General features: G+C 38.8%; 1 protein-coding gene across 1 annotated transcript in view; it reads left to right on the top strand.

The window, feature by feature from the left end:
* Nucleotides 1-26007, top strand: part of TRHDE (thyrotropin releasing hormone degrading enzyme) — a 277072-nt gene that overhangs the window by 125481 nt on the left and 125584 nt on the right. Inside the window, exons 4-5 of the mRNA XM_073000372.2 lie at nt 10334-10488; nt 13235-13348. Of these exons, the coding sequence (XP_072856473.2) occupies nt 10334-10488; nt 13235-13348 (269 nt within the window). The remainder of the gene's footprint in view (nt 1-10333; nt 10489-13234; nt 13349-26007) is intronic.

The raw sequence follows: 26007 nt of genomic DNA on the forward strand, positions 1-26007 counted from the left end.
TCTGCCTCCATATTTCACAAGAAGGAGTGGGGGCTGGACTCAGGCTAGCAGCTTCTCCCTTCCCTCACCATGAATTCCTGTGCCCCACTTCCCATAATTGCAGCTAAGTCATAATAAGGAGTGTGTAAATGTGGGAAGGGATGTGTGTGTGTGTGTGTGTGTGTGTGTGTGTGTGTGTGTGTGTGTGTGTGTGTGTGTGTGTGTGTGTGTGTGTGTGTGTGAGAGAGAGAGAGAGAGAGAGAGAGAGAGAGAGGGATCCTGCACTATTGACTATACCACTGCGCACCTGCAAATATTGGGTCCCTGTACACAAATCTATGTGTGTCTTGTTATTAGCTGGCGAATAGCTATTTTAGATTTTAAGGGAAATTCCAGAAGATTTTCAACAGTTTTTACCCCTGATCTGAGCCTTGGACAATTCACAAAGGAGGTTCACTTTCCAGATACTCCTGTGCAGGTATTTAATGTGTATCTAAGTATCATTTTACTTTGAAAAACCATTATTTGCTGATTCTCAGCTTAAAGATTCACTACAGGCATTTATCAGACTAGATTTCACTCAGTGAAGTAAAAAGGGTGATCAGGAAGTCCAGGCTATTGTCCAGGAATAAGCTACAAACAAACAAAAAACCTAGAACATTTGTTATCATCAATAGCTCCCAGCTACTTACTCTAGCATATAATGAATACAGTGCCACATAATACCATCCATCTGTTCATTTCTCTATCTGGTTTCAATTGCTGGTGATGACATTATTGAGCCAGAATTGAAGCTGGACCTCTGAGAATGGTTTCATAGCTGACAGTGAGACTGGCATCAGTAAGATCCTGCCATTTCTTTTAGGCCATATTCTGGTCTTGCTTTCTTTCTCCTTCTGCCCAGAATGAAGTTAGAAGTTTGCAATCTCCTTAGAGAAATCACAAAGGTTGTGTTTCAGCTGAGCTGAAAAAGGGATGGTTCATAAAAGAAAGGGGTTCTATTTTTTTCTGTCTTCTCTCTTCTCATACCCTTTATAACATCATTATGTGCTATTTTGTTCTTGGTGCAGACCAAGATAATTTTAGTACATGCCAGTCTGATGTATGCCTACTATTCTTTAGATTGAATTTATTACTGTATTCTTTGGATGTCATTCAGTGTGCCCAGTTAATTAAGGATCTCAAGTTCTCAAGGATCTGTCCACAATGATTTACCATTGAACACAATTGTGGAAGAAATTGGAAATAAATTGGAGACATTGTTTGCTGTAGAAATTTTATACTTTATTCATTATATAAACATTTCAGAAGTAATGGTCTTAAATAATGAAATGTGAACCTTAAATCTTAAGATTTGAATTTCACATCTTCAATCATGTTTGGCGCTAGAGATGCACATGACTTGCTTTGTGCCATGTCGTTGCAAGTTGTTGGTGTGGCACCACAGGTGTGTCATGAGTTCAGCTGAAGTTCTAGAACCTGAGGGGTTTACTACAGCTGAAGAAAATGCTGAGCGATTAGAAGCACAGACAGCTGAATCACCACCAGATGCTCCTCCCCCAGTAGCCAGGGTGAGGGCTAGACTTCGGCAAAGATTTATAATGCAAAGGTCAGAGGATCGCTTGAATGCTGCCCGTAGAAACATCAGGTCAGCTAGTCCTGAGTTTTGACAGGATGAAAGGCTTCCAGAAGTTCAATGACTGTTTTGCTATATAATCATCTCCCAAACAGCTGGAAAGCTCGTGGAAGCAACAAGTCAAATCTCTGGCTCTCATCCACGCTCCTGATTACCTTGAACCTTGTTCTCAGGACCCTTGGCTTTGGACTCTGACCCCGGACTACGTTGTGTGATTTGGCTTTGGACCCTGACCTTGGCTTATGATTTGTGACTTGGCTTTGGCATTTTTGTATCGGCTCTGCATCCTCTGAACTTTGGACTGGCATATCGGACTCTGCTGTTGTAACCCCCGGGAACGTGACAGATTGCTTCCACCCACACTCCCCCCACAAGATGGAGAGATAAGCAAGCGAAGGTTCGGGACAGCTGAATGCTGTGCTTACTCAAGTGCAGTTTCTTACAAAAATGGCGGCACAGCTTCAGCAGCAACAACTGCAATCCCAAGCCAATGCTGCTTCCCAGGTCAAGTGCCCTGTGCTTCCTCCCGAAAAGTTTGGAGGAAAGGTGGAGGAGTTTCCAGCATTCCTGGCACAGTGTAAACTGTATATTGAGCTGCATGCCAGACTTTCCTATGGACAAAACCAAGGTATGCTCCATAGTCAGCCTTCTCAAGGGACAGGCAGCTAAATGAGCTACTTCTCTACTCTTTGCTCCTTCACCCCTGTTAACCAGTTACCAGGGCTTTTTGGACTATATTTCAGCAGCTTTTGCTAATCCCTTGCAAGCTGCTACTGCCAATAGGAAGATTTGGGCCCTGAAACAGGGTAAGGGTTAAGTTTCCCAGTATTCCACTGAGTTCAAACTCTTGGCTCAAGAATTGATCTGGGACGAGGCAGCTCTCATAGACCAATATATGGAGGGGGTTGGCTGATGGGATCCTAGATGAGCTGGCACATGTAGATCAACCCAATATGCTGCAAGAATTAATCACTCTATGTGTTCATATTGATGACTGCTTGGAGAGCCAACACCTAGCACAGGGCGTTTCCCGTTCCTCACAGCCACCCCCAATGGCCACCAACATTAGACAAGAGGATTCTGAGCCCATGCAGTTAGGGGCTGCTTGGCCACACCTCACCCTGAGGAAAAAACATGACGACCCACCCAGAATCTCTGCCTTGCTGTGGGGGAGCAGGACATTTCGCTTCCGGCTGCTTGGTTAAGCACTGTAACCCCAGCTCCATGCTACCACCATCAGTAAAAGATTTGCCCCATGTCTGAGTGGACCCCCAGGCACTTAGCTGGGTCCCCTGAACCCTATGTTAACATCCCTGGTCCATTCCTCGGACCAGTGAAACTTTGCTTGCTGGATGTACGCTGGCTATTTATTTACGCCATGGTCGATTCTGGAGCCGACAGCTGTTTCATTGACATGGCCTTTGTAAAACAGCACTGGATCCCTGTACAGGATAAAGAGACCCCAACCCTAGTTGAGTCCATAGATGGGTGTCTTCTCCGCTCTGGCCCAGTGACCCAGGAAACCCATCTGGTTATTCTCCAGGTCCAACACCATCAGGAGCAACTACAATTCAACGTTGCACGCATGCCCCGTTTCCCGCTCATCCTGGGACTTTCCTGGCTCTGAACACATCACCCCCTAATGGACCCTGACCTTGGCTTATGGTTTGTGATTTGGCTTTGGCATTTTGGTATCAGCTCTGCATCCTCTGAACTTTTGATTTTGGACTGGCTTATCAGACTTTGCTCTTGAAACCCCTGGGAACGTGACAAGGTGCTACACATTCTTCTCCCATCCCCCTGGCTGGTTTTCCCACATTCACCAGCCAGGGTGCACTGCTCTCCTGCTCTTCACGCAACCATCCATTGCAGCAGGAGTACAGACTTTCCTTCTCTGCCTCCTCCAGCAGCTGCCCATTCTAAGGAGCGCTGCAGGAATCCCTGTCTGACCTCCTTGTATGAGTGTACAGCTGTTGGAGGAGGTGGAGAAGGGAAGTCCATGCTCCTGCTATGACTGGATAGTCGTGTGAAGGGTAGGAGGCAAGCAGCGCACACTGGCTGATGAGTGGGAAAGCTAGTGGGGGGGAAAGGGGGACATGCAGCACCTGTATTATTTATTTTATTTATTTTTATTTATTTTATTTATATCCCGCCTATCTACTCGATAGACCACTCTAGGCGGCTTACAACATGGGGTACCACAATAAAAACAACAGAATTTCATAAAAGAAAACTTTCAACAATTGGGTTAAAACATTAGGAAAGAAAAGAGAAGGGGATCAGGAATTAGTGCTGTAGTGCTGTGCTGACAACTTGTGACAATGTGGTATGAAATCATGCTCATTTCTAATTGGTGTTTAAAAATAAATACTGTATGAAAATATCTTCCTCAGTTAATATTGAATTACTATCAAGAATATTTTAATCGCAACAAAAATTCCAATCCCTCAAGTCTTCCTCAGAATAATGACAAAGTGGGACATTTTTGCTGCCATTATCCTCCTCATTTGGATTTGTGTTTGAAAGTTCAAGGCAAAGTGTGTTAGGTATAGAAGGTATGTTAAGACATCAACAATGGCTTCCTGTTTTGTGTACACTCTGAGTAAACGTGGGATAACTTTGGTTTTGAACAGTCAGGCTTTCTTTTCAGTGAAATAATATGAAATTTAATTTTGAGTAGCATTACTCATCTTAACATTACCTCTAAAACTTTCCATTTTCAGTTCCTCAAAAGGTTTTTATAAAGAGTATTAAGTAATTTTAGAAAAAATGAAAACTGTTGGCCAAGAAATTGCTTAAGTTACACTTCTGTCTGCATTAAGGCTTATTATGATACATCTTTGATCTGATAAATGGGGATTTTGCTTTTTTACTTTTTAGATTATCTGTTCTTTCTAACAGTTCAACTTCCATTAAACAACAGCCATAACGACACCCTAGTCTCCACATATAGGTTAAGCGTTCTTTAGAAGTGTGACAGTATGCACACACTGACATAGAAACATGCATAGACACAAGAACAAGCATACTCACTCACTCTCTCTCTCTCTCTCTCTCTCTCTCACACACACACACACACACACACACACACACACACACAAACAGAGTCTATCTACCTAGATATCTCTCACAGGTATCTAAAGTATCAAATTATTATGATCATAGACAAATAACAGTTGATACAGAGTAGAATACATTTTAAAAATACTGATGCATTTATAGAGAGACCAATAAGAGATTTGAATTCCACCATATGTTTCCTTCTATGTGTTAAAGATGGAAGAAAATTTGCTACCTTAACAGAATAATGAAAAAGACAGAATTCCTTTTATTGCAGGAAGAATCTACTTCTTTCTGGGTTGCTGATACAAATTGTGGTGTAAAAGGGCACGTTCAGAAGTTATTATATCTTCATTCCTACTAGGCAGATTTGTTGAGTAAGCAGATTTTTGTCAAACTAGCCATTTAGAAGAGGAGAAGACAAAAAGCTTTTAAAAAAAATTAGCATGCACATACGGTTCTGTTTGTCAGTGGTCAACATTTACAAGTATGAAGTTTTGATGGTATTGTAATTTGAAAAGTTACTTAAAGATATTTCAGAAGAATATTTTATCAGTCGCATAGTGTAAATCACACTTAATATAGCCAAACTCTGCATCTTCTTTAAAGGCTTAATTATTAAAAAAAAATAGGGGGGGGGAAGGAGGAAGTGCACCATAAAATTCTTTTTTATATATCACATCTACCAGCAGATGAAAGAATTACAAACATTAAATGAATACAATAGGAAGGCACAGTGAAAAACTGCAGTTGCAGCTGCCATTCCATTGTGTTTCTCTCTAAGGATCAAACTAGAGTACATGTGTGGCACATTATTTAGAACAGGTGCTCCCATGAATGAAGAACAAAGTCTTTCAAAGCATGTGATTTTCTTCATCTGTGTATATGCATTTATAATGACTTGTTTTCTGTCTGGACATGCACATTAAACCCATGCTTACCTTTCTAAGTTTGAGTCTCTATATGACAAAAAGAGAAATTGAACAAAAGGGTTTAAATTGAGAACTAAATTATTAATGATGATTGCCAGTCTGATGTAGTGGATAGAATGATGGACGAGGACTCAGTCCATTTGGCCATAAAAAATCACTGGGGTTGACACTGGTAAAACTACTCCTTAAATGCCTCACATATATCGAAAGTCCATTTAGGGTCTCCAAATCATGGAAGGAACTTGATGGCATATAACACACATATAAGAAATAGAAACTGTTGACTTTTACAGTTAAAATCCCCTTCTACAGTTAAAATCCCCTTAACGGATTGCTGCCTTGTCGTGGTAAAGGGGCTATGGGCTATGCCGTGCAGGGACACCCAAGGCAGACAGGTCATAGTGGAGAGTTCTGAATAAATGCGATTCACCTGGAGAAGGAGCTGGCGAGCCACTCCAGTATCTTTGCCAAGAAAACTCCATGGACAGAAACAAAAGGCTAAAAGATATGATGCTGGAGGATGAGCCCATCAGGGTGGAAGGCATCCAACATGCTACTGAGGAAGAGCGGAAGACAAGGACAAGTAGTTCCAGAGCTAATGAAGTGGTTGGGCCAGAGCTGAAAGGACGCTCAGCTGCAGACACTCCTGGAAGTGAAAGGAAAGTCCTATGCTGCAAAGAAAAATACTGCATAGGAACCTGGAATGTAAGATCTATGAGCCTTGGTGAGCTGGATGTGGTCAAACAGGAGATGGCAAGAATAAACATTGACATCCTGGGAGTCAGTGAACTAAAATGGATGGGAATGGGTGAATTCAGTTCAGATGATTATCATATCTACTATTATGGGCAAGAATCCTGTAGAAGAAATGGAGTAGCCCTTATAGCCATCAAAAGAGTGAGAAAAGGTGTACAGGGATACAATCTCAAAATTGATAGAATGATTTCAATGCGAATCCAAGGCAAACCTTTCTACATCACAGTAATCCAAGTTTATGCACCAACCACCAATGCTGAAGAGTCTGAAATTGATCAATTCTGTGAAGACTTACAACACCTTCTAGAACTGACACCAAAGAAAGATGTTCATCTCATTCTAGGGGACTGGAATGCTAAAGTAGGGAGCCAAGAGATAAAAGGAACAACAGGGAAGTTTGGCCTGGGAGTTCAAAACAAATCAGGGCAAAGGCTAATAGAGTTTTGTCAAGAGAACAAGCTGGTCATCACAAACACTCTTTCCCAACAACACAAGAGGCGGCTCTACACATGGACATCACCAGATGGGCAATACCAAAATCAGATTGATTATATTCTCTGCAGCCAAAGATGAAGAAGCTCTATAAAATCAAAAACAAGACCTGGAGCTGATTGTGGCTCTGATCATCAGCTTCTTATAGCAAAAGTCAAGTTTAAACTAAAGAAAGTAGGAAAAACCACTGGGCTAGTCAGGTATAATCCAAACTAAATCCCTTATGAATACACAGTGGAAGCGAAGAACAGATTTAAGGAAGGAGATTTGGTGGATAGAGTGCCTAAAGAACAATGGATGGAGGCTTGTAACACTGTACAGGAGGCAGCAACAAAAACCATCTCAAAGAAAAGGAAATGCAAGAAAGCAAAGTGGCTGTCCAATGAGGCCTAACAAATAGCAGAGAAGAGAAGGGAAACAAAACGCAAGCAAGATAGGGAAAGTTACAGAAAATTGAATGCTGACTTCCAAAGAATAGCAAGTAGAGACAGGAGGGCTTTCTTAAATGAACAATGCAAAGAGGAAAATAATAAAAAGAGAAAAACCAGAGATCTGTTCAAGAAAACTGACTATTAAAGGAACCTTTTGTGCTTTAGATGGACATGATAAAGGACAAAAATTGTAGGGACCTAACAGAAGCAGAAGACATCAAGAAGAGGTGGCAGGAATACACAGTGGAATTATGTCAGAATGATCTGAATGTCCTGGTTAACCCAGACAATGTAGTTGCTGATCTTGAGCCAGACATCCTGGAGAGTGAAGTCAAGTGGGCCTTAGAAAGCCTGGCTAAGAACAAGGCCAGTGGAGGTGATGGCACTCCAGTTGAAGTATTTAAAATCTTAAACAAATACACTGTTAAGATGCTACGCTCAATATGCCAGCAAGTTTGGAAAACTCAGCAGTGGCCAGAGAATTGGAAAAGATCAGTCTATATCCCAATCTCAAAGAAGTGCAGTGCCAAAAATGTGCCAACTACTGTACAATTGCACTCATTTCACACACTAGCAAGGTTATGCTCAAAATCCTAGAAGGTAGGCTTCAGCAGTACATGGACCGAGAACTCCCATACATACAAACTGGATTTTGAAGGGGCAGAGGAACTAGAGACCAAATTGCTAATATGCACTGGATTATGGAGAAAGCCAGAGAGTTCAAGAAAAAGATCGACTTCTGCTTCATTGACTATGCAAAAGCCTTTGACTGTGTGGACCACAGGAAACTATCGCAAGTCTTTAAAGAAATGGGAGTGCCTGACCACCTTATTTATTTCTTGAGAAATCTATATGTGGGACAGGAAGCAACAGTTAGAACTGGATATGGAACAACTGATTGGTTCAAAATTGGGAAAGGAGTACGATAGGGCTGTATATTGTCCCCCTGCTTAATTAACTTATATGCAGAATACATCATGCAAAAGGCTGGACTGGAGGAATCCCAAACCAGAATTAAGATTAAGGGAAGAAATAGCAACCTCAGATATGCAGATGATACCACTCTGATGGCAGAAAGTGAGGATTAATTAAAGAACCTCTTAATGAGGGTGAAAGAGCAGAGCACCAAAAATGGTCTGAAGCTCAACATAAAAAAAAACTAAGATCATGGCCACTGGCCCCATCACCTCCTGGTAAATAGAAGGGGAAGACATGGATAACAGCATTTACGTTCTTGGGCTCCATGATCACTGCAGATGATGACAGCAGCCACGAAATTAAAAGACACCTGCTTCTTGGGAGGAAAGCGATGACAAACCTAGACAGCATCTCAAAAAGCAGAGACATCACCTTGCCAACAGAAGTCCACATAGTCAAAGCTATGGTTTTTCCAGTAGTGATGTATGGAAGTTAGAGCTGAACCATAAAGATGGCTGACCACTGAAGAATTGATGCTTTTGTATTGTGGTGCTGGAAGAGACTCTTGAAAGTTCCCTGGACTGCAAAGAGAACAAACCTATCAATTCTGAAGGAAATCAACCTAGAGTGCTCACTGGAAGGACAGATCCTGAAGCTGAGGCTCCAATACTTTGGCCATCTCCTGAAAAGAGAAAACTTCCTGCAAAAGACTCTGATGTTGGGTAAGTATGAAGGCAAGAGGAGAAGGGGATGACTGAGGATCAGATGGTTGGACAGTGTCACTGAAGCTACCAACATGAATTTTACCCAACTCTGGGAGGCAGTGGAAGATAAGGGGGCCTGGTATGCTCTGGTCCATGGGGTCATGAAGAGTCGGAAATGACTTAACGACAAAACAACAACATTTAAAATATTTTGTTTCCTATTTTTATACTCCGGTTTTCTAAACAGAACAATATGCAACTTTTTGTTTTGTGAAGACTTGCAAGTGTATATCGTTCTCGGCTTATTTAAAATTGCACAGACGGTTTACTTTTTGTCGAAACACGATGTAAAAGGTCTCTTCCGTCTTATGTGAACGGAGAACAATATACACCGACATGTGTTCTAACATAATACGTGAACTAAGAAATTTGGCCTTTTTGTGTAATTAAAGGAATGGAAAATGTGCACCTAACCGTACTAATCTTCAAACTAATGTCATATTTTCCCATTAACTGCTGTAAATGTTAATGTGATTGTATGCATAATTGCAGGCTTAAAACAAAACAACAACAACCACCCCTAAACCATTTGCCTGATGTTTTAATAGGTACAATTTCTTATGCACACTGCTTACCTAAATTGAAAACAGAATCCTTGTAAACTAAAGAAATAGTACATTGGGGTAGGAACTACAAGCTGCAGAACATGTTGCAGTTGCATCACTTTATTGATTAGTTGGATGAAACAGTTTGAAAGTTGATTTGTTGTAGTTTTATGCTGAATACCATTGGTGTTTGGAGAGTTCATTCTCTAATATACTGGAGGCATGAATGTTGTGTAGGTAGCCCATCCTCCTTTCAACGAGGAGCTTCCTTTTAAGAATTCTTTGTGTGGATACATAGGCAAGTAGATGTGATCCTATGAATGCTAGGTTTGGGTAAGCCTACATCTGTTTCACCCTAGTCAGTGATGGAATCCAGTGTTTTCCCCCAGTGACTGATATATAATAACACTAAAATCACTAAAATCAGATGTACAGTAATTATACTTCTGAATAGATATGGGTATGAAACACTGAGTGGGTGCCTGCTGGAGTGTATAGGGCACTGAACCATGGATCAGCTCTTCAATCAGAAAACAAATCATTTATGTCCATCTCTAGTTTTGAATTAAAGTCCTCTGAGTTAACTCTGGGACTCTTTAAGGCATGATGTATAGAAAGCAATGAAGATAGAAGTGTCTTTGCTAATTGATTTTTTTAAAAAAAAAATACGTATTGTTGCTAAAGAACGTAAATGCTTTCATTTTTGCACAAATATTGAAAAAAATTCCTAATGATAGTTCAGCATTTTTAGTTAATAGGAGATTTTAGAACAGAACAGGTGCCACAAGCATGTTAAAAGTACATTTCATTCTGTTTCTAGATCTATTAGCTGTGCCTAAGCATCCGTATGCTGCTATGGAGAACTGGGGACTAAGTGTGTTTGTGGAGCAGAGGATACTACTGGACCCAAGCATTTCTTCCATATCATACTTACTTGATGTCACCATGGTCATTGTACATGAGCTATGCCATCAGGTAGGAGACAAATCTATCATTTATGAGCATGCAAGATTAAGCTACAAAAAAGAAAGGGGGGGTCTTAAACATTCCCATGCTGAATATTTTATCACGGAAATAATTAGACTAACCCATTTCTCATATGTAGAAGCTTAAAGGCTGAACACATTAATTTGGGAGACTACTGCAGTGAACAGATTGGAATTATTCAAAATGAGTAAATTTTGTTATATTAATCATAAGCATTATCACTGCTTCATCTTCATGAAGCAGTTATCAAATCAATATCAAGCTTTCTTTGGAATAATTGTTAATGGACTTTTATATAGTTCAGTGTGGTGGTGGTCTCTGGAAATAATTTGCTATAGTGTTAGAAAAATCTCAAGCCAAGTTTTATATTTTTGTCAAAATTTGCATTGGCTGAAATCAATTTTTAGCTCCTCTGTTGTTCATACATATACTTTGCTAGCAGTTTTTTTCTTTGTGTTTCATCCAATGCCTTTGGTTCATAAATCATGTGTATTTTATTTCTCTGTGTTATGAAAGTCTTACATATATTGGGCCTCATTCCACTAAATGCTTTTCACTTATTCTACCTCCGTTTCTTTCTGTCTTCTTACTCTTACATTAAAACATGTTGAAAGTTTCTAGTAATCTGAGTTTAACGAAAATAGCATTGAATGGAAATTTTATTTTTATTTTTTTAATTAAACAAAGAATGAAAAATAGCACATGGAGAATCAGCAAATCTTATGAAGTAGGTAAAGCTAAGAATTTTAAATTCCATTAACTTCTTGGTAGAGAGACTTCAGGATATGCTTAGCTGTCCCCTTGAATTACAAAATAATTAAATGCTTAGTTTTGTCTGAATTGTCTCTTGTGCTTTCAAGATATGTTGCCCTAAACTGAATGTATATGCATAGCATAAATATATTTATTTTGCACATATATTTAAAATAGTTGTATGAAATAATGGGATCATTCATCCTCCTTAATACATCATTTTATTACTATAGAATTGTTTCATGGATCACATTATTAATACTATTACTAGACGAAATCCAGCTTTTATTGATAACTACAATAGACCCAGTAATTAATATTAATAACACCCTTTATCCAGGATCCTTTATCCAGGATCCTCTGGGAGCTTCACTAGCAGCAGAAAGTTCACGTCTAGTTTTTTAAAAAAATCCTGATTTTTTAAAAGTTATTCTGCCAAAACAAGAGGTATGCTCCATACTTTATTTTACAATAGAATGATAAACTGCTAAGGTATCATATCATTTCTTGAGCAAATTTTTTAAAAGTTGATTATTTTTAATTTTTTGTGAGCTTTGTGGGGTCACAGTATATGCATATCTTCGAGTAAAAATGTACAAGGCACTTGATTTTCTAGCTTTTCATATTTACCCTGAGTTTGGGAGCAAGGTTTACTGGGTTTGGGCCTGGATAAGAATTTTGATGGGTCTTGGTGTTCAACATGAAGCCCTTATATGTATGTTAAACATATTTCTGTAACTCTATGTGATCCAAAATATTTGGATAATATTTTGGATAAAATAAGCTGTTCTTAAATAATCCTGTTTAATCTTTCATCTTAGAAATCAGAAATATATTCATTCATAACAAAGGCTTATTCTGAAAGGATGGTTGCATTCAGTGTTTGAGAGAGAAGAGAATACACTAGTGTCTCTGTATAGTTATAGGCTGTGATACTTCCCAGATACTAGTAATACTGTTGGTACGAAAACATCTAATGCTGATCTGGTACCAATTTACTCAGTCTCTTTCTAGCCAAAAATAACTAATTATTTTAGCATAGTTGAACACAGTGTGAATTGCAACCAATTAAGACAGTGGGTCTCAAACTTGGGTCTCTTCATGTTGTTAAAGATTGGCTCTCTTCTTCCCCATATGGCATTGCCAATTTTCAAAGATAATGGAAGTTGTCATTGAGCAACACTTCGAGACTAAAATTTTGGAGCCACTGATACAGTACCAAGGAATGCCAGAGTGCTACTGGTTAGGTACAAAAGAGATTAATGAAATGCACATAGCACATTGTAGGGGGTATTTGCATGGATTCATACTTTCTTCTTTTGTCTCTAGCTTTCAGTGAATTTGGAGTGTATTCTGGAGAATAGGATGCTTTGTGATGTCCATTGATAAAAACTAACTGAATTGTGTCTGAAACATTTAATCCAGCAGAAATATTTCTCATCTTTAGTTATTCTCATATATATATATGATAAAAGAAAAAATAAATTTTCTTTTAAAAAGAAAAATTGTGTTACAGTACTGAACAGTTGAAATTGTGTGTCTTTTTGCAGTGCTGGAATAAATGCTTGGGTAGTCCTCAATACAATAACAGTTTTAAATGTTATTTCCTGTTTAACAAGTTCTGAGATAAAGTAATTGGTAATTTTCCTTTGCCTCATTTTCTCCATCGGCAAGCTTTTCCTCCTTTCACTATTTTATTCATCTCTCTACCATTATTTTCTATCTCGTATTTCAAAGTTTCTCTCCTCCTCCTTGATTGTTACCATGAAACAACTTACACATTTGTCTGGATTGCAAAGAGAACAGCCTGAAGCATTTTCAAGAAAGTAGAGCAGGGAGGCATGTAATGGAAGAATGCCTGAGAATGATTGAGGGGTTTTTCTGTGTTGTAGAGACTTGATCCATCCTCCTTATAGAAATTGCATGTAATTATTTTACAATGTAACAATAAAAACATGGTTTAATGGAATTTCTCTTTTAGTGGTTTGGTGACCTTGTGACTCCAGTGTGGTGGGAAGATGTATGGCTAAAAGAAGGCTTTGCTCACTATTTTGAATTTATTGGAACTGACTATCTCTATCCAGGCTGGAATTTGGTAAGCTTTGTGTTTTTGCTTTATTTTTTAAGATCCGCTGAAAGATGATTTTACTTTTACACTGTGTAAGAAAAGCCATAGTTTAATAGAAGGGAACATATTTGCATGCAGGAGATCTCATGTTCAGGTGATAGTATTGCCAAGTGAAAGAACTCAGATGGTAAGATATTCGTCTGAGACCCAACAGAATCAATGTGGGTCACAGAATAAAAAGTAATTGATGTAACTGACTACTTTTCTAATTTAAGGTGTATTCCTGGCATATTATTAAAGAGTGCTGAAAGATGCCAAAGAGTATGCATAAATATCAGATGTTTAATAAAGGGAAATAAAAAGGTGTGAAATCAATTGACAGTGTCCCAGCGTGAGCTTCCATGCAGTGCGAAAGAAATGACTATGGCTTTAGTAAGGGACAGTTAAAATAACTATTGTCTCTATGTTCAAGAGAATTTCAGGTAAAGAATTTTAAAGTCATAGGGCTAAATCAAATGTAAAGTTGGCAGTAGCATCATTACGTTCATCCCTGATGCCTTCTTCAGCCTTTTGCAGTGCTGAAAACCTCCTTCAGAAGGTTTCCTAGATTATCACTGCAGTTACCTAGTTTCTGAGTGGTGGCGGCATTGCAGTAGTAATGATGGTGGTTTTTTGGCCTCTATTGGCTTTTGCTGATGGTAATGTGTCATTGGATACCACCCCAAACAACAAGTTTTCATACAAACTGCAATCCCTTTATAAATTTAGTCTGTAACATTTTCTGTGATTCTTACCGTTCTATCACATTTTAGTTGCTATGATGATAGAAACAGGTAAAAAAGAAGAAGATCCCTTTAAAGCTTTGTGGAATTCAGGCTTCTGAATGCTTCAAAGTCATTATTTGGCAGTTGGTATATTTGGTAGTGCTTTCTTTCAAAATGCATGTTTTTTATAGTACACATTTATGTGTGCAGAAATATTACCTGGTTTCAAGTACAGTATTGTTTTCTGTTAACACTGGATTTCTTATGTTTTGCTATACATTGTTTTATATCAGTGCTATGAAATATTAAAAAATCAGCTGCTATCAAAACTGACATCTGTTTTAGATATAACCATATGTTTGATTCACCTAAGTGCTCATTGTAATAACATTTATTATTTGAAGTTCCCCCATAAAGCATGAATCTTAATTTAGAATGCAGTCTTTCTAATTATAAATACAATGAAATCTGGCAGCTATTGATGATTTCAGCATGCAGAAATGTCAAAGACTAAATTGGTCATACTCTGTATTTTATCTTTGCTGTACTGTAGTCATTTGTCCTGCTTATAGCCAGTTTAACAAAAAAGAATTATTTTGCCTTAGAAGCTATGTTGCAGAGAAAGCATATTTGAACATTGGTATCAAATTATCATATTCAGTTTGATGTAACTGAGCAGTCCTGGAAAAAACAATCTTGCTGGATGTGAAATGAACAAAGGACAAAATAAAAATTAAAAACATGGTATTCACATTAAAAAGTAGGAAAGCCAAAATCCTATGCTTGAGAAATAAACAATAAATGGTAATCTGAAACAGAAATCTGTGTATCAGGAAATAGGCTTTTAAAAAAATTACATGCTGGTATAATGGAAGTTTATGTTCTGATGTCTTAGGAAGACTCTGGCTAGATTCTCCTGTCCCAGGGTTCTGGACGAGCCAGTCTCTCCAATGGTATCCCTTCAGCAGAAATGACAAAAGAAATCAGACACCCTAGTTTCTTTATCATGATGGTTTAAGAAGGAACTATGGCTTGTCTCTTTCTTAAGCAACCTATAGACACAGTTCAAGAACAACTCATGGTTTTTGATCCTGGCTTGTGAAGAGAAAGACAAACCAGAATTCCTGGTCTGTGTGTCATGATAATAACATGAGCAGAAGGTCTGCTGTTGGTTTAGCAGCTCCCACTTACAGAAGCAACCAGGTGGGATCAATTGAACAGTGTGCATCAACACTGGCTCATTAACAGTTAGATATAATTGTTTACAATTCTGGCTTATTCATATTCCCAAATGTGCCTACTGATTATGTTTTTATAGTCTGGTATGCTTTTATGTGAAGAGAATAAATACTGCAAAAGAAAAAAGGGAATACAGAGATTCTAACATCTCTCCTTCAAACAGATAGTTTGGAATACAGTCTGTGAGCCTGGGATTTAGTGCATGCATTCTGCCGCATTTCAGAAATGTACATATGTCTTTACTAATCCAAAGAATGTAGCCTCTGCAAATTAGTTATGGTACTGGCACAAGCTTCAATAAATCAGTTGAGGTACTCCTCCCATTTCCATGTATTTGTCTAAAGCAACTTTATTTAATGACTAATCCTTAAAAAAAAATCTTCAAAATTCAGTGTCAGAAATTTTCTGTTCCTGGAAATGATTTTTTAATGACCACAATAAACTGAGTCTACCAGGCCTTTAAAAATACAGTGCATTCCTATAGCTGAATGCAGGATCACAATATGCTGTGCACTCTGACAGTGAAAAGAGTGAGAGCCAGCAGTGTGTTGTTAGAATGTCAGGTACTAGGTCATGGAAAAGTGGGTTAAAATTCCCACATAGCCCATTAGTGAGAATGGATCAGTCATGGCTTCTCGGGAATATTCACAGAAATATTCAGTCAAATGGTCATTTATGTCATGGAGTTCTTTGCAGAAAGACAAGCAATAATCTAAATATTTTTAAATGTGATAAAAATCAACATGCTGATTGGCAGAAACTTAGGGAAGATGCTGGCTGTAACGGAAAAATCAACAGAAGGATTTCATCTTGTGATTTACCCACATTGAACATCATCTGTGGTGTAGAAGGTGGAGGATTCCTCTGGAGATCATGACAAAAATGTAGATCAGAGCTTAAGTCTTCCAGTCTTCAATCTTCAAAAGACTAAATGGAAAAAGGATGGTTATCCTGACCTGAGACATGTACCGCAGAGAGTAGCATTTTATAAGATGCTTAAATGTCCCCCCATCTCCACTGCTGGAGAACTGTAGCCCTATTCTCTGTAGAACTGTAATTATCTAGGCAGCTCATTCACTCATCCTTTTCTACTAAATACATAGACTGCAGGATACAAAACTATCTATCTTGATGCTTAGCTCATGAAGCATACTATGCAGTAAAGACAATATCCTGTGATAGGACTCTTCTTTTCTATGACATTCCTGTGGGAATTTCAGCTCCATGTTTCCTGTCACAAAGAACTTTCATACTAGCTCCACAGGTGTTCAGGGCTACCTGAGAAGAATTCAAACTTCAGATATATTACCAGCTGGATATAGTGCATGTAATAGAGCATCCAGTTTTCCAGATGATAAGTTTAGGAATTGTGATGTTATTGTTTTTAGCATAAACTTTAATATCACCCTTCCTTTATATCTGAACCACAGTTCAAATTAGGGAACACATCTTAATCAGATATGGATGCTTCATATTCATTTTCCTGATGAAGTGTGGCATAGGTGGTGTGGATTCTCTTCACCCACCCCTCTATGCTAGCTGGGCCACTCCATGTATCACTGGGAATCTTCTTTGGCATACCAATCTGAGCAGGAGCCTGGCTAGCCTAGCCTTGCTTCCCCAGGCAGCCAATCACTCTGACTACGAAGCAGTGCTTTGCCACAGTAGTCAGCTGGGCAGGTGGGTCCGGCTCCTGCCTTGATTGGTGTCCTGCCACCATATAAGGAGCCCAGCAATGCCTGGAGCTGGTTAGTGGTCCAGCCAGCTCTGGGAGGTGGGGGAAGGGAATCTGCATCACCTGTGGTGCCATGCTTCATTGGGAAAATGAATACAAAGCACCCATGTCTAATCTTAATATCAAGGTCTTGCTTGATACTTTTCCATGTCTGTACCAAGAAAACAAATATTCATAGCATAGTTAAAGGATCAAAAGGACCCCTTCACAAATTAACCAACTTATAGGATAGTTCAGCAAACTGTGGCTTTGTTATTTCAGACTGATTCAACTGATTTTCAAACTGTTAGAGGCTCATGTTTTCTTATTTAGGTTTCTCTAACTTAGGAAGCCCATGTATTTTTAATATAAAAAAAGATATATATGGAGACACATTATTATTTGAGGTCCACAACTCCTATCAGTGAGACCTTACATGTATAGACCATTTTCTTTCAGTTCTAATATAAAGTTTCTTGGAATCTTATTTCTTATTTCAGGTGTCAGACATCTACAACCTGTAGCTTGTTAATGCATGTTCTCATTTTTATGCCTCCCTCCTGAGTGTCTTAACAAAAATAAATCTTCTGGATGAAGTTGGCTTCCTTCCATGAACAGTACAGAGAACTGCAACTACTTCTACTTATGTTGTTTCCCTTTCACATCTTCTGACATTTCTTTTGAGTTGGATCTGTAAAGGATAATTAGATTTTTTTCCCCCCATGGAAGTTTTCTTGAAGGAGGAAATTGCATCATGGTGACCCAAGTGATGCAGCTGCCTAGATAACTGGAAAGCATGCACAGCTGTCAAGGAACTCTTCTTTTGCTGTGATAGTCCAGTATCCTGACACTTACAAGTCTTGCAATGTTAGCTGTACGTTTTCAGAAATTTATACACAGATGCATGCACACGCACGCACGCACGCACGCATGCGCGCGCGCGCGCACACACACACACACACACACAATTTTCTTATTTCTTGTCTATTATTCTCTATATCTATTACAGAGTAATCCTTCGCATGTTTTCTTGATTATATGTCTCACTTAGGTCAATGAGACCTACTCTCTGGTAAATAGGAGCTGCATAGGAGCTTCTTCTTTTTTAACAAATCTGATAATATAAGCTGTGGTTTGGGATCTAGGCCTATCCATACTTTTTGTATTATTGCTACTAACAAGTAGGAGGAGTTGACATATTCTCTGTCCTTGAATGTATGTGTTAGAACAAAGCAGAAAAGACTATAACAAAAGCAATTGCTGGTGAGTGATTTTCCTTTTCATCTATAAAATGCCAAGTGTCAAATGCTTTAGCAGTCACTCTCTCACACAGGGCTGAGAAAGCGTTTCACAGGGCTCAGTGGCCTTCTCCCTTTCATTTGCTTTTTAAAAGTTTGGCTTTCCTGACAACTTTATTGGATGAGTCAAGGCAGTGAACATCAGTGATGGCAGTTGCATTGAATTCTCTTCCTTCCTCATTTGTCTTCAAAACAAAATAATTAAGAAGAAGCCTATTTTGTTTTTCCCATATATTTGTCTCTTTTTAAAAAAGTGATTCTTTCTGGGGATATGTATTTTAATCAAACATCTCTTAACATTTATCTTCAGAAACTGTGAACTTAATTTTTTTCCAAAGGGAGATAGGTATGAAAAAGGCAGCCCAACTTTCTTAGGAAGGAAGGAAGGAAGGAAGGAAGGAAGGAAGGAAGGAAGGAAGGAAGGAAGGAAGGAAGGAAGGAAGGAAGGAAGGAAGGAAGGAAGGAAGGAAGGAAGGAAGGAAGGAAGGAAGGAAGGAAGGAAGGAAGGAAGGAAGGAAGGAAGGAAGGAAGGAAGGAAGGAAGGAAGGAAGGAAGGAAGGAAGGAAGGAAGGAAGGAAGGAAGGAAGGAAGGAAGGAAGGAAGGAAGGAAGGAAGGAAGGAAGGAAGGAAGGAAGGAAGGAAGGAAGGAAGGAAGGAAGGAAGGAAGGAAGGAAGGAAGGAAGGAAGGAAGGAAGGAAGGAAGGAAGGAAGGAAGGAAGGAAGGAAGGAAGGAAGGAAGGAAGGAAGGAAGGAAGGAAGGAAGGAAGGAAGGAAGGAAGGAAGGAAGGAAGGAAGGAAGGAAGGAAGGAAGGAAGGAAGGAAGGAAGATTCAATATGACAGCCATCACTCTGGTACTCTAGTTTGACTCATCCAGTGAAGTTGGTAGGAATGCCAAACTTTTAATCAAAGATTAAGTTTAGAGCTTCAGTAGTCATGTGAATATCCTTCCTTAAATTATCTAAAGCTATACATCACAGTATAGTGCTCCATGCTCTAGATGATTCTGTCATTTCTCCTGCAAACCGAAACTAGCTTAACATTAAAATATCTACAGATCATCATTTTCATTTTATAAAAATGGAGCTGAGCAGACTTATTTAAGCATAAAAATAAATATTAATGGAAAGTCATTAAACTAAAGTTCATTAGACTAAATACTCAGAGCATCTCGGAGTATGCAGCCCAAGAACCTGATGAATGTTCTCAATTGCATATCTCATTCATGAGCAGAATTAAAATAATAAAAATGAAGGCTATGATTAGGCTCATGTATATCTTTGACTTAAAATGCCTTCTAACACATGTATCATCTTCAGCAAAGTGTTCTGACACTGTGAGACTCACAAGATAGATCAGGAAAAAAAGAATGACATTTTCTAGAAGTAGATTGCAAGATACGGACCATCTTAATTTATTTCATTTCAGCTTTGGAATTTTGTATTGTAGCTAAAGGCTGCTTGTTTCTTGTAACCCAGCTGAAATATCATGCTGTCTCAGCATGGAGAGAGCACTGGCTTATTTTTTTCTTTCTCTTCCCTTTCCTTTTTTAAAAAATCCCCTTTCATCTTTCCATTCTTGGTTAAGGGCTCAAAATATTGTATAAAGGAATTTTTTAATTAATACCACATGGAGTTTGCTGTCTTTTGCTAGCAATGATGCTTTGAAATAAGCCTGTAGTTTATTATTATTATTTTGTTTAACCATAGAAAGAAAGCTTACCTTAGGGTGGGGGTGGGTGGAAGAATCTGTTTCAAAGTTGTTATGGCAGGGAATAAGGATACATACACTGTAAGAGAATGCCAATTGCTAAAATGAGAACATTTCTTGACAATGACAGTACTTTTCACAACCATGACCATATTTTAGTGAATATGAATGAATTATTTTCCTATGATGGCCTAATGATGTTTGTGTACATTTTGTGTAACTGGATAAGGCTAATTTCACACAATTGATGTTGTTGCCAGGGCAAGTGTTGTTAAAGCACCTGATAATGTGGCCGACTGCGTAACTGAGACACCATCTGGAAACTTGTCAGTTAGTTGCAATTGGCTGCAGCAGGCTAGACAAACCATATACAAACACCAACATTATGGCTGTTATATTTTATTTTAACTAGCTTTGTTTCATATCTCTTTTTTAGTGCTTGACTATAGAAGGGCTGCAGTTGTTTTTACTACAAATGCGTTGAATGAATATAATGGAAGAGAAGATGCTGGGCTGTTGTGAAGGGCTCCTATTCTGTTGCCCTGACTCACTTTCAAGTGTTGGAGTACTGAGACTGTACAAGCAATGTGAAGACTGTTCATAAATTTGTTCATTCTCAGTGATTTTTCAAGTCTCAACAAACTGAGACTCCTTTCCAGAGATATCACCCTGCACTATGGAAATTTCCTAGCTTCTTTCAAAAATGAAGTCTGATTTTATTTTTTCCTATCCCTTCCCCGACTCTTAGGACATCCAGTGTGGTGCAGTAAACAGAGTGATGGATTAGGGCTCAGGAGACTTGAGTCTAAATCCCACCCACCCTTTGGACATGGAAACTCAATGAGAGAGTAGAACTGATAAAACACTCCTTAAATATTTCACTTGCCTTGAAAGCCCTACTAGGATCTCTGTAGATCAGTTCTGACTTGATTGCACATAATAACAACCCTGGTTGTTATTCTGGTTTTTAATCTGTTCTTTGGTGCAAGAAACTGCCAAATTCTGCACAGCTCAATGCCCTTCCCAAGGTATCCACACAGCAAATATGCTATTTTGTTTAGGAATTGTAATAATTCTGTACAGAATGGTATTTCCCCTGGGAAGAAGTTATCATGAAACATCAGAGAAACCCATAAGATTTCCTACAAGACTTATTGGTGGTTGGAAGAACTTTTACAGAGAAATCTCACTGTGAGCAGAAAAGAGATTATTTTTCTCCTCCTTGTTATTATTATTTTTTTTTACAAAGAATAAGAGACTGTAAGATTCATCTTCCTAGTTCCTATGCCATTATAATAATTGTATGCAGTCAGCTTGATAGCAAATTATGGCAATCTTTTCCAGATTTTTTTTTTTAGTTAAAGGATACACAGGAGTGGTTTACCATTCCTTTTTTCTGGGGGTGCCCTTGGACTCTGCAGCTTGCCCATGACGACACAAGTGGGCTGTATTCCAGGGAGGCACAATAGGGAAACAAATTTCTAGCCTCCGACTCCACAGCCAGATACTTTAAACACTGAGCTATCTAGCCAGCTGTGCCATTATAGCACCCCAATTACACATAGTCTCACCTAGTCAAACCTGATTAGATGGAATGTCAGCAGGAACTACCAAGGATCTCCAGATGGGATAGAAAAGATTAGGCCTGAAATCTGAGGACCTGCTGCCAATCAGATTTGGTAACGTTAGGCTGGATGCAGCAATAGTTTGAATCAGTGTGGGGGAGCTTCCTGTCTCTGTGTGGGTTTTTTTAAAGATTAATTCAGCAGAGAATGAATGCAGTGGGATTAACCTGAGTTAGCTGATTTCTTTATTGTGATGATGATACTTGGTACTGTCTCTGGATATTATAGTTCTTAGTCTTACTAGGTTTCCCACCAGGAACCAAAACTCCCAGCATTCTTGCAGTAGCTGACAGGTATTTAAAAACAAAGACATATGTGAATATTGAATCCTGCATTGACAGCTGATAGGACTAGAGAATGTTTGGGGTCCCTTCCAGTACAACAGTTCTATTATTCAGTTTATTTGCTGTTTTTCATACTAAATATGTCTGGAGAAAATGAATGATACAGGTCACACTGTATTAATGATCTTGAAACGTTCTATGATTATGGCAAAAGAGAGCTAAAAGATGGTTTCACAATAAGAAATCTTTGAAACACATAGCTAGAGCCACAGTTGCTTACCTTCGCTGAAAATTGTTGGTCAAGATGTCTGGATTTTCATCCTTGGACTCTGCAAAGAAATGGGATCCTACTTTAGTCTACCTCTGCTTAAAATACAATATTGGCAGACAGTGTATATAATCATTTCGTTCTTGCAGTGTCGAATAAAAGCTATCTGTCTTAGGCAGGATGTAACCCAATATTTTGTCAGGAATATGATTTGGAGAATGGTATGATCTTATTAAATGTTATTCACACAGGTCTCTTAATCTGTGAACAATGTGAATGGTTGTCTCAGAACAAAAGCATTCTTTTAACACTCAGCCCTTTGATCTCTGATGTATACTAATTATCAGTTATGACTTACATTGTGCTATTCCTTTTGTTATATTGTAGGATACAAGCCAGTTTTTCTCTTGCTCTTAAATGCTTTTTTCCTGCTGTCTCATATTCTGTTTTAGAAACTATATATCATGTTTCTGGTTCATGTGCTGCATCATTGTCATGCTAACTATCTTAAACCTTGTTTATGTCTCAATAAGCATTATAAAACAGCCAGCAATGACTTTTAAATAATACTCACCTTGCCATAGATACATTGTTGTTGTTTAGTCATTAAGTCATGTCCGACTCTTCGTGACCCCATGGACCAGAGCACGCCAGGCCTTCCTGTCTTCCACTGCCTCCCGGAGTTGGGTCAAATTCATGGTAGCTTTGATGACACTGTCCAGCCATCTCATCCCAACATCAGGGAAAGTCTTTTCAGGGGGTCTTCTCTTCTCATGAGATGGCCAAAGTATTGGAGCCTCAGCTTCAGGATCTGTCCTTCCAGTGAGCACTCAGGGTAGATTTCCTTCAAAATGGATAGGTTTGTTTTCTTTGCAGTCCAGGGGACTCTCAAGAGTCTCCTCCAGCACCACAATTCAAAAGCATCAGTTCTTCAGTGGTCAGCCTTCTTTATGGTCCAGCTCTCACTTCCATACACCGCTACTGAAAAAAACATAGCTTTTGACTATGCGGACTTTGCCATAGATACATACATAATAAATATTCCTGAAGTTTGAGAGCAGATTTTTTTAAATGAACCCCACACAAAAATAACTGTTTTTGCCCCCCCATGTACAGTGTATAAGTATTAATTTGAGTCCTATTAATACGCATAACTAGATCTAAATTGATAGAATAGCCATATGTTCACACCTATTTTAACCCCTGTTCTTTTGCTTTTAAGCTTGGCTACATACTCTAAGGCCTTGGTCACACAAAGGAAATGTTCTCTAGTTTTCCCCCAGTTACATCGTTGCTTTCCCCCCATCACATGGTGCACAGTCAAGACCGAAACATTTTGTTGACCAGCTAGTGTAACTGCAATTTATTTCCCACTTCATGGGGTGGTTCTGTTATTTTGTACCTGTGTTGCATCAGTGCATTCCTTACTGGAATTGCCTATGAGCACAACCTGCCCCACTTCTTTCCAGAATCAAAGCCAGTAAGGTGGTCACCATAATTGCAGCATGCATATGATGATGATGATGATGTTTTTCTCAGCTGGCACATTGATACATTGGTAAAAGTATGTCACAGAGCAATTTGAGCCAGTGCATTTTGATACACCGCTTTTTGCCAGTCATTGTGAGGAGAAAGTTGGAGGGGGTTGCAGTGGGGAAAAGGAAAAGGTAGATGAAGCTGAAATGCAGAGGAGATGATGGGGGAAGTGGACGGACCAATGCTATTCTGCAGGAGCAGCCAATACATCACAGGACATATACCCAAACAGAAACCCATTCCCAGTATATCAATCAATGGATGATTGGTCTGTCTGTCTTCTGTCTATAAATCAAGGGGCTGAATTGCCCCTTGAAGCAAGAGAGCAAATAAACCAGTACCATGGTGTAGCTGGCCATAATGATCCAAATAGGAGGAAATAAATTGTCACCACTAAAAGTTATTGGGACATTAGCCCCAATGTATATATAACACATGACTGAGAATCAGTAAAACAGAGGTATTGAAAGTATTGCATGAACTAGAGAACATTTCCCTCAGGTGATCAGGGTCTAAGTTACTTTTTCAAAACATGCAAAATATTTTTAATGGATGAGATTCAACAGTATCTTTCTTCAGGCTTCCATGCACAAGAACAGAAAATAGCAGAACCTAACCCACCACTCTCAGAACATTGCTCTGCAATAGCAAGGAGAATCACTCCAGGTACAACCTGTAACCATCAAATCAGTGGCTAAGACAAAAGTTGAAATTTTGCAGATGTGTGGCTTATCTTATGTTCACAGAAATACCCTAGTCCTACTCAGGCATTTAGTAAACAAGAAAGAAGAAAAAAAGAATTAAGTCTTTTTTTTGGAAATGCCTGAACTGGGCTCATGAGTTAAACGTTAGTGATACATGCCATAGTTATATCCTGATTGGATTGCTGTAATACAGTATGCTCTGTGGGACTGCCTTTAGAAGTGTTTGGAAGTTCCAGTGGATCTAGAGTGCTGCAGCTAGGCTCTTGACTGAAGCTAGGCTCTTGATTACATGGAGAATCCCATTCCTAGTTACAGTAGCTTCAGTGTCTAACGCTCCACTTACAGGCATTAGTTCAAAGTGCTGGTTTTGACCAATGAAGGCCTGAATTATTGAGGTTCAGATGACTTGAAAGACTGTATCTCTCTGTATGAGCCTCCCAGGTTTTGAAGAACCTTGTAAGAGGCATTTCCTTTGGTCCTGCTGCCCTCCTAGGCATGCATGGTGACAGCATAAGAGAGGGTGAGGAGAGGAAGTTTCCACAGGATTTAGCTTAGCGATTTTCAATTTTTCCTGGATAAAAAGTAGGTTTTCGATGCATAATCCTTAATAAGTTCTCAAATGTGGAAAGGAACTATAGAGTTCTTCTTAGCCTTCCTAAAAGATATGATAAGAACTTGAAGTGCTTCATTTTCCTTAGATAAATGCAATAGCTAGTGTTACGTTTATTAATACTGTGTTTCTCCAAAAATAAGACAGGGTCTTATTTTTTGCTCCAAGAACACATTAGGGCTTATTTTCAGGGGATGTTTTATTTTTTTTTCCAGGTACAACAATCTACATTTATTCAAATACAGTCATGTCATCTTCTTCTGGTTGCTGCACAATGGTGGAAGGTGGGGTTTCACTTAACTGGGGCTTATTTTTGGGGTAGGGCTTATATTACGAGCATCCTGAAAAACCATACTAGGGCTTATTTTCAGGTTAGGTCTTATTTTCGGGGAAACAGGGTAATAATCATGTGCCATCGAGATTTTCCAGGTAAAGAACACTCAGAAGTGTTTTATCATTTACTTCTTCTGGACGCACCCTGGGACTGGCTCTGCTTGCAGGAGACACAGTGGAGGATAAAATTCCTAACCTTTGGCTCTTCAGTTGATACCTAAACCACTGAGCTGTCCAACCAACAATACCTTTATTAGACCACTAAAAAATGATCAAACAGCAAACTGTTTTGGGTAAAATCCATTTCTTCATTTTACGTGCCAATGTTTTTCTGTACCATCCAGAAAACATTGGAGCATAGTTTGAAGAAGTAGATTTTACCCACAAAAGCTTGCTGTCCATTTTTTTTAGTAGTCTAGTAAATGTATTGCCTGCCTCTGCATTTGTGTAAGGAGCACACAGCCTTTTCCTAATTTTCCTTAGAGAAACAATCGTTGCCAAAAATCTTTGTTAGCATATTGTGGTGCATGGTGTTTTTTTAATTGTTAAAATGCAGTTACTTGTAACGTGTGATAAGAAAAGCAAATGCATTAGCCAGATAAG

Source organism: Pogona vitticeps, chromosome 5 (assembly GCF_051106095.1).
Source record: "Pogona vitticeps strain Pit_001003342236 chromosome 5, PviZW2.1, whole genome shotgun sequence".
Taxonomy (NCBI): Eukaryota; Metazoa; Chordata; class Lepidosauria; order Squamata; family Agamidae; genus Pogona; species Pogona vitticeps.